This window comes from Ursus americanus, chromosome 8 (genome assembly GCF_024610735.1).
Source record: "Ursus americanus isolate L20-20 chromosome 8, mUrsAme1.1.p, whole genome shotgun sequence".
NCBI lineage: Eukaryota > Metazoa > Chordata > Mammalia > Carnivora > Ursidae > Ursus > Ursus americanus.
Window position 1 is genome coordinate 25,265,039 of NC_142134.1, and position 15,876 is coordinate 25,280,914.

The following is a 15,876-nucleotide window of genomic DNA, read 5'->3' on the forward strand; positions in this document are numbered from 1 at the left end:
CGGGGCCGGCCGCGCAGCGGGCTCCGCCTCCAGCGCTCTGGGCACCGCCCCGACTCCTCCTCCGCCCGCCCGGCACCGGGGCCCCACTCAGCGGCGGTCCTAGTTGCGGCCGCTGGAGCCCGAGCCATGGGGCCCGCGGGGCCGGGAGCGCGCCCGGGGCTGGCGCTGCTGCTACTTCTGGCCGGGGCCGAGGTGTTGGCCGCCGCCTCGCCCCCAGCCCCGCCGCTCTTCAACGTGAGCCTGGACGCGGCGCCCGAGCTGCGCTGGCTGCCCGTGCTGCGGCACTTCGACCTGGACTTCTTGCGCGCCACGATGGCGCACATCCTCGGGTGAGCGCGGCCGCGCGGCACCGCGTGCGGCCGTAGTCCGCGTGCCGGAAGGCCAGATGCGTGCGGCCACCTGGGCTGTAAACCGAGCCGCTCTACCCCTCCCCGCCCTCTGCCACCGTCTAGCCCTCCACCCCAGGCTCCTGACCCGCCGCCTCAGCAGTGTGCAGGCTCGGCGGAGACCAGAACTGGCATTCGTGGCCGCCCTGGGAAGCGTGGGGCTTGAGGATGGTCGGAGCGGCTGGTTTGACCTCCAAGTTCGGTGTCACCAGAGGCACGCCCTTCCCCAGACATTCTGGGTCAGGGTGGCGCGCAGGGTGTCACCCGCCGGCTCAACGCAGAGTGGGGAACGCAGCCCACACTCTCGTTGCAGGTCTGGCGAGTCTGCCAGGTCCGCCCCTTTGGGGACCACACTCGCTCGCCCTACCTCCCTTTCCGAGTTTCCTTTTTTCCCTGCGGGATGCTGCGGGTTGGGTGAGGCCGAGCCTGGGCTGTCGGCCCTCTGGGAAAGGGAGGGACCTAGCACCCCTAAGGATAAGAGCTTCAGGAACCACCCCAACACCCATAAACACACAGTCGCACCCCTTCGACCCCTGAGCAGATCGAACACCCTCGTGGTTCTTCGTTTTTAGGAATAAGGTCCCCAAGTGGGTCCACGCGTTGATTGGGAAGGTGGTCGAGGAGCTGGCGCGCTTCCTGCCCCAGCCCTTCACCGACGAGATCCGTGGCATGTGCGAAGTCCTGAACTACAGCCTGGCTGACTGCCTGCTCCTCAACCTGGCTTACGAGTCCACCGCGTGAGTGTTCCACACTAGCGTGGATTAACTGGGATTTACCAGGGACTCCTGCCACACCTGGCTGGGAGGAGACATAGTTCCAGTGTGATAAGAACTGGGTGGTGACTGGGCTGCCCAAAAACCTCCGGTGCTTCCTCTTTGCCTCTCTGGGTAAATCTGAGCAGCAGACCATGAGCTTCCAGAAGGAAAGCCGCTTCTCTGACCTCAACATTGAATGTCTCTACCCGAAGCCCCTCTTTCTCCCTCCACCAATTCAGGTAGTACTCCACTTTCCAAACTCTACTCAACATGTACGTTAACAGGAAGTTTTTAGAACTAACCCCACTCTCAAATGGACCGTCTAGGTAACCCCCTGACCCTGCACCCTTATAGTGCAGGCGGACGTCCCAGCACTCATTTGTCCCCCTGCATTTATCTCTGCATGTTTGTCATGGCTGGAGATCCTGACTTCTCTTTCGGAGTTTGTCTCTGCCAGGGTTGGGGTCACAGGGAACCCTGTTCTGGCTAATAGAGCCAGTATTTGGTAGGCAGAGTGGGCAGGATGAAATAGCACACAAAAGCGAAAGCACTTAGGAGTGTGTAGTTGATCCCAGGCAAAGTGCAAAGGGAGTCGTAAGTCTTATTGGCTCAGTAGTAGGTCCTGGAAGTAAGAGAGGTTTGACCTGGTTTCTGCCTTCAGGACTTACTGTTTTGCCACCAGACCAGCCTTATCTAGTGACATACTTAATAGCTTTTGGCTGCCAACAGATATGGGGGAAAAAAGGGTTCTTAGGATAAGGCAGTTTTACTGCCCCCTGGTATCTTCCCTGAATCCCTGGGCAGGATACATTAGGAAGCACGGAGTGCCTTCCTCTTTAGGGAAATGTTTAAAGACACATGAGACACGGACTTGTTAAATTAACATGCTTTTCAATTGAACCAAGTTAATTTTGCCATTCTTCATCTCCTACCCCCGTCTTCTTCCCATTCTGACATGTGGCTTTCTCAATTAAAAAAAAAGTTTTACTTCCACTTTTGTTGTTGTTGTTGTTGGAGTCTACTGTATTCACGCAGATTTAAGCAACAGTTCTAATAAAAACATCCTAAGTTTTGGATTTGATGTTAAGGTATATATGGAATTGCCTGACAACAAAAAGCACCATCAGATGCCATTAGAATTAACAAAATGGCGGGGGGGGGGGGTGCCTGGGTGGCTCAGTTGGTAAAGCAGAGTTAAGCTCCTTCATCTCAGGTCATGATCCTGGGGTCCTGGGATTGAGCCCGGCTCAGCAGGCAGCCTGCTTGTCCCTCTCCTCCCCGGCTTGTGCTCTCTCTCACTATCTCTGTCGCTATCTCTGTCTCTCTCTCTCAAATAAATAAATAAAATCTTAAAAAGAATTAACAAAGGAAATGTTCTGTTCACATTTCTGGTGTAAGGCTTTTTGAATCAGAATAATACTGGCTACCCTTCACTGAGCCTACTGGGTGCCAGGCCCTGGAGATGGTTAGTACCTGTTGTGAGGAAACCAACCTTCGGAAGGGAAAACTTGCTGAAAGTCAGCAGCCTGGTGAGTGCTCAGAGCTGCTGCTGAAAGCTGTGTCTGCAGGGCACTGCAGTCCCTCCCCTAAAGCCCACAGGTCCCCTCCTGGCCCTGTGCTTGTGGGCTACCTCATGCTAAAATATTTGGCTTAAGGGGCGCCTGGGTGGCTCAGTCAGTTGGGTGTCCGACTCTTGATCACAGCTCGGGTCCCAATCTCAGGGGCATGAGTTCAGGCCCCACGTTGTGCTCCATGCTGGGCGTGCAAGCTACTTAAAAAAAAAACAAAAAAAACTACTTGGCTTGACATGGAAATATTGTTGTCTTGCCAGTTTTGAAAAGTTGTCTGGGAGAGATCCCATAAACTTCACGTTAGCCACTTCCAGTGTTTGACATCAACTCTTTGAGGACCAGAAAGCTTGGAAAAAATTAAAAACTAACCAAACTTCCTTTTTTAAACAAACAAACAAAAAAAAAGTAAATTTATTTTCTCCTATTATAAAAGTAATATGCAGTCATTATAGAAAATTAGCAAATACAGAAAAATAGAAAAAATTAACCACAATTCTGTTACTCGGAAATGACCAACAGCCCTTCAGGATACTTCCTCTTGGTTTCATTTGTGTGGATGTACATCTCTTTCCCCAGAACTGGGCGTGCTTTATATATTCTCAGAAGAAACACTTAGATGTCTTAACAAACCTCTTCCTCTTTTCCACAAAATACTTCTCTCCAGCTGGGAGTTCTTTAATTTTTTTTTTTTTAATTTTCAATCTATTTGAGAGAGAGAGCATGAGCAATGTGGACAGGAGCAGAAAGGACAGGGAGAAGCAGACTCCCTGCTGAACAGGCAGCCCGATGGCCCCAGACAGGCACAACAGACCTGGACAGACCCCGACAGACCCGGGGCTCGATCCCAGGACCCCGAGATCATGACCTGATATGAAGATACACACTTAACCGACTGAGCCACTCAGATGCCCCCGCTGGGAGTTCTTAAAAGATCCTTTTCTCTTATTAGCTCTGTGCAGGGAGCCCTGATGGGGACAGGGAGACTGCCAAGCCCTTAAAGAGTTGACTGTTTTCTGTAAGAGGACAGACTTGAAACATTTGTGAAACAGAATGATTTAGTGCCATTGTACATGCTCTGAGAAATTCATAGAAGAGAAGTGAGTTTGAACTAGCTTTCAATGGTATGTTAAATAGACTGCATACTGCCAAACAGAGGAATAAGCAAAGTTCACAGGTCTAGCTGAGCCAATGGGTCAGTTTCAGATTGATTGATTTAAAGATTTTATTTATTTATTTGAGAGAGAGAGAGAAAGAGCTAGAGAGAACACAAGTGGGGGGAGAGGGGAGAGAAGCAGGCTCCTGGCTGAGCAGGGAGCCCGATGAGATGCGGGGCTTGATCCCAGGACCCTGGGATCACGACCTGAGCCTAAGCAGCACTTAATGAGCTGAGCCACCCAGGCACCCCTCAGCTTTAGATTTAGGATGAAATTCTCTTTCGATATGTTTTCAGTGCCATGTGGGCTGAGGGCAACGGTCTAGAAACACCGAGTGAACACTGGTGAGTTGTGTCCCGTTGTGCATCCATGTGCTTGACAAGGATCACCTATCATATGTATGCATTATAAGGAGAAGCATTGTTTGGCTCTAAGGATTTATTTTTTTAAATGAAACCTCATTGCCCTTTATCTTATTTTTCTCATTCATTCATATTGTACTTTTCTGTTTTCTCAGATTCTGCACCAGTATTGTGGCTCAAGACTCCAGAGGCCACATTTACCATGGCCGGAATCTGGATTATCCTTTTGGAAATTTCTTGCGCAAGTTGACCGTGGATGTGCAGTTCTTAAAGAATGGGCAGGTACAGTTTGTACACTATAAGATTCAGAAATCAGAGAGGCTTGCTAACCAAAGTTAGCAATCACGAGCATGGCCTGCTGCTTAAGTGTGTTTTCCGCTTAAGGTACAGAAAACATCAAACTGGAAAAACAAAACCACAAGAGAAGTTTGTGTCCTTTATGCTTGTGGAAGGAGGGGTCATTTATTATTATTGAGCATTTACTTAAAGAGGTCAACCGGTTTTCTTTAGGGAAATCTCTACTGGAGTAAGATCAGTGGTCCACCTCAGCTCTTTCTCTGCTGTCCCGTGTTGAGGCTGCTTCTGGAATAGGGAAGGGGCTGCGTGGTGTCATGGCTACTAGAAACAGCCAACTTTGAGGTCCCACAGTCCTGGGTTTGAATTCTGCTTCTGTCACTTCCTTCTTTTGAGAACATGGGAAATTAGACACATTTTGCTGACTCCAGCTCAGAGAGGTTAATTACTTTATGGAGGTAGTTCTAAAGGTTGCATGAAGTAATCTATGCAAAGCATGTGATAAATGCTTGGTAAGTAGTGGCCGGATAATAAATGGTCCTTCACTCTATAAGTATGATTGACCCACAGCACTCTCCTAAGTATGATCTTTAAGAAATTATACTTCGATCACTTTATTTTCATCATAAAAATACAACCTAATTTGTACTGTTTTCACATTCCTGGGTAAACATCTGGAGAGAGAGCCTTAGTCAATGTTCATTGAGTACACAAAGCATGGTACTGCCATGTAACAGCATGCCAAAGCCAGATTTTGGCTTTGGGGGACACTGTTTAAGGACAAGGACTATATTTCATATGTTCTTCACGTTTAGGGGTTGAGTCACAAATACTACAAACTCATTTATTAAATGCGTACTTGGTCATCTGCTTTTACAAACACAAACTTTTTCTCATAAAAATTAAAACAATACAGAAATACTTAAAGTGAAAGTTTCTCATTTTTCCATTTCATTCCTTTACTTCGCCGCAGGTAACAATTTGGTTTATAGCTGAAGAATTACTTCAAAAATGGTTTTAAGTGGTAACAACAATGGAATATGCACACATACTAAATTCCGAAAGGAAATCTGCTAAAATGTTAGCAATTATTACTGGATGATGGGACAATAATTACTTTCATTGACTACTTTATGCTTTTCTCCATTATCTACAATAAGCAGAAATTCTTCAAAGTAGACAAAGGAATAAATGCAGTAAAAATGAATTATTTCAACAGTTTTCTCTAGAACTCACCCTTTAAAAAAAAAGATTTTATTTATTTATTAGAGAGAACAAACAGTGGGGAGGGGCAGAGGGCAGAAAAGGAGGCAGACTCCCTGCTGAGCAGGAAGCCCACTGCAGGGCTTGATTCCAGGACCTGGAGATCATGACCAGAGTAGAAGGCAGGTGCTTAACCAACTGAGCCACCCAGGCATCCCTAGACCTCACCCTAACTGTTAATACTTGTTCCTGTGTGTCCTGGAGCGCCCATGAAAAATAGTCTGCTGGTGTGGCTTGACTTCTTAGTGCCCAGGTTATTATTACCAAATCCAACAGTGTACACTTGAGTATCGTCTTTATGCTAAGGGCTCATGGCCAAGAAATTGTTTTGGTAAAATAAGGACAGGTTATCCACAAAATAATTAATCTTTTATTCTTGAATGTTGTTCATAATTTTTAAAGTATTTTCGCATACCATTCTTCCTTAGATCCTCTCCACAGCCCCTGAGTGGGCACAGATCAACATTTTCATCCTCATTTTCCCGGGGGAGAGGCAGAGACCCTACATGGAGGACGTGGCCCCAGCCCACGTGGGGGAGATGTGGCAGAGCCAGGACCAAAGCCCCATGGCTTTCTTCCCTCCAAACTCAGGCTTAGACTGTGATGTAGAGTCTCTTGCTGCAGCTAGGGGTCCGTTTATATTAACCGGCTTGGCAGAGACAGTGGAAAGCGTAGACATTTAGAAATAAAGACAGGTTTTCAGAGCCGCAGGATAAAAGGGCTTGCAAATTATACCCCAGAATCATTTATAATTACGTATTATCAAATATCTTGGAAACTACAGTGTGATTTTGATTTTCAAACTTTAATTTGCTCTGCCCTTCAAGAGTGATCCTAATATGAGCATCGGAGTGTGATGTGAATGAAGTGACAGTATAATTACTTTTTTTTTCTTCATGTAATTATATTCCTTAAAGGCTTTAGCAGTGAGGTAGAATTATGCCCATTTTACTGCTGTGAATGGAAGTGGGGAGAATTCACAGAAAGCCCTCAATGAGCCAGGAAGAAGTCATTTATAAAACGAAGGCCGGGGGCGCCTGGGTGTCTCAGTCGTTAAGTGTCTGCCTTCAGCTCAGGGCGTGATCCCGGCGTTCTGGGATCGAGCCCCACATCGGGCTCCTCCTCTAGGAGCCTGCTTCTTCCTCTCCCACTGACTCTGCTTGTGTTCTCACTCTCGCTGGCTGTCTCTCTCTCTGTCAAATAAATAAATAAAATCTTAATAAATAAATAAATAAATAAAATGAAGGCCACTGCATTTTTTCTTTGTGATTTAGCCATCTTAAATTATTTTTACAACCAGATGAAGCAGAAATAAATGATTAAAAAGATTGCAGACTTAAGATTCACCTTTTTTTTTAAGATTATTTATTTATTTATTTGAGACAGCATGACTGGAGGGGAGGGGCAGAGAGAGAGAGCAGGGTCCCCCCAGAGCAGGGAGCCCAATGTGGGGCTCGATCGCATAACCCTGGGGTCATGACCTGAGCCGAAGGCACATGCTTAACCAACTGAGTTACCCAGGCACCCCTAAGATTTGGCTTTCTAAGGAAAAATATTAACCCACACCTAATTATTTCTCAAAATAAAAAATATTGGTTAGCCTTTATTGAACAGGCACATTTTAAGTATCTCTTTAAGAAATGAAATCTGGTATTTGCGGTAACTGCTACAGCGTGATTTTTCTGCTCATAGTCATATAGTGGTAGTGGTATCTTGCAGTCATTGGCGCTTGTTACCTTTCTTGAAGGTGGAAGTCATCCCTATAACTCATGGGATAACCGTGAGGATTACATGTGAGATACCTGTAAAATAGTTTCTTTAATATTTAAAATTTAGATATGATTATGACTGACAAACAGTGTCACTTATTCCTCTTACCTCACAGAGCTTACAAGATGCATGATATTTGTCTCTTACGATCATGTCAACACAAGTTTTTAATCGGAGCCCATTTGGTATTTCTAGGATGGAGTTTCTCAGTCTCTTTGGGGCATGATCCCCTTTGGTGAAGCCTATGACCCCTTCTCAGAATGTCTTATAATGCATAACAGAAAATGCATGGATTACAAAGAAAACCAGTTATGTTGGAATATAGCCATTTCAATATTACACTTTTTCTTAGCACATTAAATAGTAAATTTTAGCCGTGTGCCTAATAACTCCCATGATGATAATTATGAATGGTATCTCAGGATATGTAATGAAATCATGTCAAGGTAGGTATGATAGCGTTACGTATGTGAAAATATCTGCTGGTGGTAGAGTCGTAGGCACTGCTGTGACTACAGGATTTGTTGCATGTATCCATTACTGAAGGAGTGAAATTTCAGTTAGAAATGAGTGAAAATAAATAAGTACCTTTTTTCCCATCCAAGATCACAGACCCACTGATTTCTATCCATGGAACTCCCAGGTTAGACCTTCCAGAAGGCTATTTAAGAGTTTTTATTATGTTGGAACTTGTAAGAAAAAAATCCATGAGTGGGACAAAACAGACGATTTCATTGTATCTTTGGTGGGAATGGCAAAATGATAACCTATCTCTTGATTTCAGGTTGCATTCACAGGAACCACGTTTGTTGGCTATGTAGGATTATGGACTGGTCAGAGTCCGTACAAGTTTACAGTTTCTGGCGACGAACGAGGTAATCAAAACAACTTCCTGAGCATTTTTAGCCATATTCCTGGTCAGTTCTATCCAGGTACTTCATTTGCTCCCCCAGCTGAACATGCAGACGAATCCGGACTACACTACGTAGCAGGGACTTCCAGCCCAGTCGGGGGAGCTGGGCAGTGTGCATATAAGCCGGGAAGATGATTTCAGGTGGTGATGAGGGCTGCAGAGAATGAAAAACAGGGGGCGCCTGGGTGGTGCAGTCGGTGCAATCAAGCATCTGACTCTTGGTTTCAGTTCAGGTCATGATCTCAGGGAAGTGAGATCAGGTCCCGGAGTCTGCTTCAGATTCTCTCTTCCTCTGCCCCTTCTGCTCGTGCTCTCTCTCTGTCTCTCAAATAAATAAATAAGTCTTTAAAAAAGAGAGAGAAAGCGAAACAGGAAGATGTGATAGAGAACGGTGGAGGGGGTGGGGCAGTTACTACAGGTCATGTGATCCGGAAGCCAGGTCTGTAGAAGCTGGGGGAGTTCTAGAAACACAACGTTCCTGGCAGATTCTAGAAACAAAAAGACGGTAGTGTGCTTATAGCATGGGGGACTGGCATTAGAGGTGGAGAGGAAGGCTGAGGCCGTGGTGAGGGTCATCATGAGGAGTTTGGATTTTAAGTGTAATGGTGCAGTGGAAGCCCTAGGAGGGTTTTAGGCCGGGAAGTGAATCACTTTGGCTGCTACCTAGAAATCAGATCATGTGGGGGTGACATGGAAGCAGAAGACTGTTAGGAAGCTATTGCAGTAATGTAGAGGCTACGTGATGGCGTCCTACAGGCAACAGCTATAGATAGAGCACTCTACAGCTTACTGGGCACTTTCTGGTCAGTTTTCTCCGTAGACCTTCACGACCGTCCTGTTAGGCAGGGCTGATAGTATCAACCCCGCTCATGATGCGGCGGAGGAAGCTGAGGCTGGGAGGTGAAGTGACCGCTGGCAGGTGGAAAGGTGGTTCTCAAACTGGTCTCCCGAGGCCTGGCCCAATTGCTCTGTTGGTTATACAACCCCGCTGCCATTCCCCAGGTCTCAGGGGACATCTGTGAGTTCCACAGAGCATGGGAAACCCGGAGGTCGGCAAGCACTTGTCTCTGTCCTCAGGAACTTGCAGCTGAGCTAAGAAGAAAGACATCGCGTTTAGTGTTGGTCATTGGATGACCCTGCTTGACTTCACGTTGCTGTTTCCTTGGTTAGGTCTGTTCTTGCCTTTTTACATAAGGCTTTAACAGGAGGCTGCTGGCTGAGCATAGATCAGTGTCCTGTAGTCAGTTCTCTATCCTAATGGGTTTCTTCAGCATCTTCTCAAAAGTCAACTATGAGCGAGACTGATGCTCTAGTTTTTTAAAAGATGTATTTATTTACTTTAGAGAGAGAGAGAGAACAGGGGGCAGGGGCAGAGGGAGAGAGAGAATCCTCTCGCAGACTCCGTGCTGAGTGAGGAGCTGAACACGGGGCTTGATCTCAAGACCCTGAGATCATGAGCTGAGCCAAAATCAAGAGCCGGATGCCTGACTGACTGAGCCTCCCAAGTGCCCCATTGTGAGACTGATTCTCAACAAATGGTACTCAAACCACAGATGACAGTTACCAAGGTTTTACACAGAATGTCTGTAAACAAGTGTGTGTTTAAAGGCTGGGCTTTGTTTCCATCCTTTTGTGACTCAATTGTTTAATAAGTGGTTAGTAGAACCACTTAGTAGGTTTGAGCAGTTTAAAAATAACTGAGTTCTTCTGTGAATACTGTCAAACTGCCTTTTTAATGCTTAGTTTATCCTTATTTTAATGAAAACTAGTTCTATTTTAGTCTGCTGAGATTGAGTCAAAATGCCCAAACGATAAGGTACCATGTGCCGGTTAATAGAGATAAGAGATTCAATTAGGTTTCTGGACATTATGGAGAGTGCTAACAGGGCCTCTGAGCACCCCCTCACACCCCCGGGAAAAGGCAGGGATAGGAGGGGGACCAACAAATGGCGTAGAGTTTGGGGAGGCTTCACCAACCACCCAGCAGGTAAGATCTCAGACTCGAGAGCCAGCCTGCCCCGCTTCTGTGTCGGGCTGTCACTTGCTGGCTCGGCGACCGCCACTGCGGGGCTGACCCTGTGCTTCAGTCTCCTCACCTGGAAAGCAAGGGAGGAGGAGGAAATGCTTCATGAATGTGAAGCTGCCAGAGCGGCCGCAGTCGGGACCGTGGAGCACGTGCTGCCATTGTCCCATCTCCGGGCCTGACCTCCCAGCCCCAGAGTAGAGTACCCAGCCACCTTCTCAGCCTCTCCACTTTGATGGCTGCTCGGGGTCTCACCCTGGGCATGCTTACCCAGATCTCTTGCTTTTTTCTTTCCCTCCCCCACCCCTTTTTAACAAAGATTTTATTTATTTATTTGAGAGAGAGAGGGAGCACAAGCGCGGGGAGGGGCAGAGGGAGAGGGAGAAGCCCCATGCGGGGCTTGATCCCAGGACCCTGGGATGATGACCTGAGCCGAAGGCAGATGCTTAACTGACTGAGCCACCCAGGCGCCCCTTTTTTCCCCTCTTCTTGCCCTCACTCTGCCCCTGCCCAAACCTGCTCCTCTCCTGGTTTTCCGTGTCTCAGGGTATGGCACTTCTTTCCACCGCACTGATTATACCAGAATTTTTTGACCTGTCCTTCCCTGGGTCTTAGCTCCACCACCCAAACCAGACTCCCTGCACACCCTGTCCACCTGCACCGCTCGGCTAGCTGCCGTCACACCTGTGCTGCTATAGAGGCTCGCCTGGTCTCTCGGCTTCTTACCCTCCTCTACTTCCTCTTCCCAGCAGCCGGCATGATCAGGTTGGTCCCCTGTTTAAAACCTGCACTGAATTTCCAATTCACTCCTAACAACTCCAGAGTCCTGACTGACCTCAGGACTCTGCGTGGCCACCTGCTACACTTCATTTTATGCCTGTCTCCTTCTCCCTCGTTTACTGGCACCAGCATCTTTCTTTTTCTGACATCTACCAAGCTTGTCAAGGCCTTAGGGCCCTGACACCCACACCTTCTGTCTGGAATGTTCTGCCCATCTTCACTCAAATGTCTACAACTCATAGAGGCTACCCTTAACATTCCTCTCAAAAAGAATCCTCCCTCATCACTCACATTATTCTGTCTTATTTTCTTTATTACAGTTACCAAAATCTTGTGTGCTAAATGGTATACTAATTTCTTCTGTTCGCTGTTAAATTCCAAGGGTCTGGACCAGATCACCATACAGCACATAGCAGATGCTCAGTGCTTATGTCTTGAATGAAAATATTTCTTTGGAAGTAAATCCCCAACAAAGCTTTTTTTAAAGATGTTAAAAAAATAATTTTGGAGAATGACTGTAAATTTGTATTTTAAAAAAATGTGAGCTCAAATGAAACTTAAAGTTCTGAAAGGTATATTCTCTGTCGTCTTCCTAATCCTTATCGAGCCCCTTCTGTTGATAGCTACATGGTTCTGCTTTGCCTGCGATGATTAATCGAATTATTCCCTTTCACATATATCATTGCTTCTAGGCACAAAAGATTATGTATATGTAACGTGTATACAGAACATTCATGTATATACACAGAGAATATTTCCAAATCCCTGGATATTTGTATGTATATGTAAATTACATGTTTCTGTGGGTGCCATGAAATTTAAGCTTTATCTTTGAAAACTAGATGCCAGTAAAATCACTCTTCATCCACCAACTTTTCTCTCCCATCAGCTTGTACTATGGGGAAGAAATAAGATACAAGGAGTTTTAAAATGTGGCACTTGGGTAACAATTCCTATTTATGCTTATTGTCTCTTCCCCAACTCGGCAGATGAAGGCTGGTGGTGGGAGAATGTGATCGCTGCCCTTTTCCAGAGACACTATCCGGTCAGCTGGCTTATCCGCGCTGTGAGTACTTTTACTGTTGAGCCCCCCGACACCCTAACTTCATCTTCTGTGTGTTCGTGTTGTAATGTTCTGTCGTTTAACAATGTTATTTTTCATGTAAGAACTTCCTTAAAAGGATAGCATCTAAGGGTTTGCAAAATGCCTATCAACCTTTGTGGTAATGAGTATGGAAGACAAACAGAGCAGGACACTAGTTAAAATAATAGTTATAAATTTCCAGTTATAAAATAAGTCATGGGCATGCCAGGTACAGCATGGTGATAATAGTTAATAATAACTACATCGCATAATTGGAACTTGTTAAGAGTAGCTCTTAAAAGTTCTTATACAAGAAAAAAAAATTTTGTAACTATGGATCGGTGACACATGGTGACTTACTGTGGTGATCATTTTGCAATATATGCAAATATTGAATCATTACATCGTACGCCTGAAACTAATATAATGTTATATGTCAGTCATACCTCAATAAAAAGAAATCAGTGGGAGGGACAGATTTTAATCAGTAGTGTACTGTTGTGGTAGGGAACCGTGTCCAATGTGAACTGAACTCAACTTTGATTTGTACAGAGGTGACCAGGTGTTTTAAAGGGAGAATGAGGGAATAGAGAGGGGTGTCAACAGGGGCTCAGTAGAGTCAGAGAAGTGAAAAATTACAGAAAGTGGAAAAGAGGGATCGTCCATGTCAAACCTATCTGGGATTGCTAACTGGTTCTCATCCAAGTTATCCTCCTACCCTCCTGCAAAGACTGGAAAACAGGAGCCTTATCTTTAAGCATGGGCTGGAACAAAACAGTAAATTCTTTGGGCAGTTTACTTTCTCAGGCAGGCACTAGAAGAGGGGCCAGGGTCACCTTTGGGATGTAGCCTTGAGCTGTTAGAAACTCTGTTTGTTCAAGTCGTTATAGGCCAAGGCTAAGGCTTTGTCAAGGAAAAGGCTCAGAGGAGCCTAGCCAAAGTTTGGTCAACCAGAGACTCTTTGTTACAGGCCACAGTTTTAGCCAATAGCCTTATCTTGATAACTGATGGAGATAAGAGACCACAGTATGCTTTTCTGCAGATAAAAATGTATCCTCCTTTAAGATTCTCCATTGCAAATATCCAAATTAGCAAAACAAAGGCATTAGAGAGTAGTTCTGCACACGGTAGAAAGTTTGCTTTGTATGACCTATTAGACTGCGGAGTTCCAGGCCACGTATAAATTGTGATTTGACCACATTTGGTGCAGAATCTGGCCCTGCCCAGCTTTAGCCTTTTTGGACCTTCTTCGCCTTGCTCTAAATGATCTTCGTCCTTCTGGACTCGGAGTTCTCCTCAGCTTCTTACCTGGGTACTTCCTAAATATGTTGACAAACTGTGTATCCTTCATACCTTTTTAAGATGACCTCTAAAACTTCTCTTTTTTTTTTTTTTTTTAAGATTTTGCTTTTAAGTAATCCCTACCCCAACATGGGGCTCGAACTTACAACCCTGAGATCGAGAGTCCCATGCTCTACCAACTGAGCCAGCCAGGCGCCCCTAAAACTTTTCATCGTAAGATTAAAAAGCGGCAAAAAAATCCAGTGTATTTCAAATGTTGCCATTTAAAAACGAAACTAGAATTAAATCTATCCAGTGGAATCTAAATACCAAAATGATTTTTAAATGTTTTAGATAGAATTTACATACAGTGACGTGCAGGGATCTGTGTCTTGACCATTGTGCACCTATTTATCCTCTCATGTAGGCACCAACAAAACAAGATACAGAACATTTCCAAGTCCCTGGAAATTTCCCTCCTGTTCCCTTCTCGCCAATTCCTCACCTCTGACACCCTCCTCTAATGAAACCACTCTTTGACCTCTGTCACCACAGACAAGTTTGCCTGTTCTAGAATATGTATAAATGAAATCCTAGAGTACGGACTCTCTCTTTCACTCCACCCAGTGCTTTTATAATTCATCCATGTTGTTTGTATCACTCACTCGTTCATTTTTATTACCGAAGAATATTCCGTTGTGTGAATATGCCACAATTTATTCATTTTCCTGTTGATAGACACTGGGTTGTTTCCAGTCTTGGGCCATTATGAATAAGCCTGCTATAGAAACCCTTGTACAAGGCGTTTAGTCAACACGTATGTCCCCTTCAGTTGAGTCAATGCTTAAGAGTGGAATTGCTGGGTCATAAGGTAGGTGTGTATTTAACTGAGGCATGGTGACGTACAATTCACATGCCGTACCATTCATCTATTTAAAGTATACGACTCCCTGGTTTTTAGTATAGTCAGAGAGTTGTGAGCCTTCTCTACAATCAATGTTAGAACATTTGCATTTCCCTAAAAAGAAATCCCATACCCATGAGCAGTCACCGCCAGTTCCCATCATTTCCTGAGGCAGACAGATAAGGTGCATGACCCACCCTGCCTCTGCCACCTGAATGAAACCAGTCGCCACCGCCTTCCGTATTTCTTACTGATGTTCTTTGGCTCTTTTCTCATAGGATTCTGTTAGAGGCCACAAATTCCTTGGTAGTTCTTGCAGGATGGCGTTGGTGACATGAAACAATGTTCCGTGACTGCTGTTGCCTCCCTTTATAATTTTGCCGAGTTTAGAACAAACCAGTTCAACCCTAAATACCTCACCCTTAACAGCAAGGGTGGCAAGGGTCCACAAAGCCCTGCCTCGGGGTGATGGTTTATGGCGCTGAATGATGGCGCCTTTGCAGACGCTAATATTTTGAATTGTTCTTTTGTTTGACTTTACCCCCACCCCTGACACTGTGCCTCGGCAGTATTCAGGATGGGTGAGCAGAAAACATACTTGCCAAAAGTGGTGAAGAGTGATTTTGAAGATGCAGGTGGGAAGGGCAGGCCCTTCCGCAGGACGTTCTTGAGCAGATCAGCTGGAGCAAGGAGCACCTGTGGAAGCTGAAGATGTGGAAAGCGATCCCTTAACTGTCCATGCCACAGACCCTGGAAGTCTTCCTGAACCCCGGGGGTATCTGAACACCCTTCTCACTGCGCTGCTGTGGCATGCTGTCTTTCATCTCCAAGCCTTCGCTCAACTATTCCATTGAGCCAGAACTGTCTTCCCCACCCCCACACCCAACCCACAACCACCACTTTCACCGGCCTGACTTCCCTATGTCCCTTTGGCCTCAGCTTGTGCGGTACCTCCCTGGGATGCTCCCTTGATGCCCTGGGCGAGGGTGGGTCCCCTGCTATGGCTTTTATAGCAACTGCTTCTCCCATGGTGACACTCCGTACATTGTGTCACCACTGCCCGTTGACTTGCCTGTCATTCTGGGAAATTTGGAGTGAACAAGGTTAGGTCAGTCATAGTCACTGCTCTGTCCGCACACCAGCACAGTGCCTAGCACATAGTAGGTATTCAGAAGGGAACTGTTGAAAGAACAAATGAATGAGGAAACATGGGAGTCCTTTGTGAAGGTGACCTGCCTAGAAAGCATGTGGCCCGTGGTTGGTGAGGCAGGCCTAGAACTTGTCAACGGTTCTTCCCTTTTGTGAGAAAAGTCCTGCTGCTGTTGGCTCCCCACTG

The 15,876-nt window shown here is 45.9% G+C and overlaps 1 protein-coding gene across 6 annotated transcripts in view; it reads left to right on the top strand.

Moving 5' to 3' along the window:
• Positions 1–73: 73 nt before the first annotated feature.
• NAAA (N-acylethanolamine acid amidase) overlaps positions 74–15,876 on the top strand; it is a 34,370-nt gene continuing 18,567 nt past the window's right edge. For all 6 annotated transcript variants that reach the window (XM_087864078.1, XM_087864076.1, XM_045789778.2 and 3 more), the window contains exons 1-5: positions 74–329; positions 959–1,123; positions 4,384–4,510; positions 8,340–8,430; positions 12,261–12,337. In XM_087864078.1, the coding sequence (XP_087720204.1) occupies positions 127–329; positions 959–1,123; positions 4,384–4,510; positions 8,340–8,430; positions 12,261–12,337 (663 nt within the window). In that variant the 5' untranslated portion in view covers positions 74–126. The remainder of the gene's footprint in view (positions 330–958; positions 1,124–4,383; positions 4,511–8,339; positions 8,431–12,260; positions 12,338–15,876) is intronic.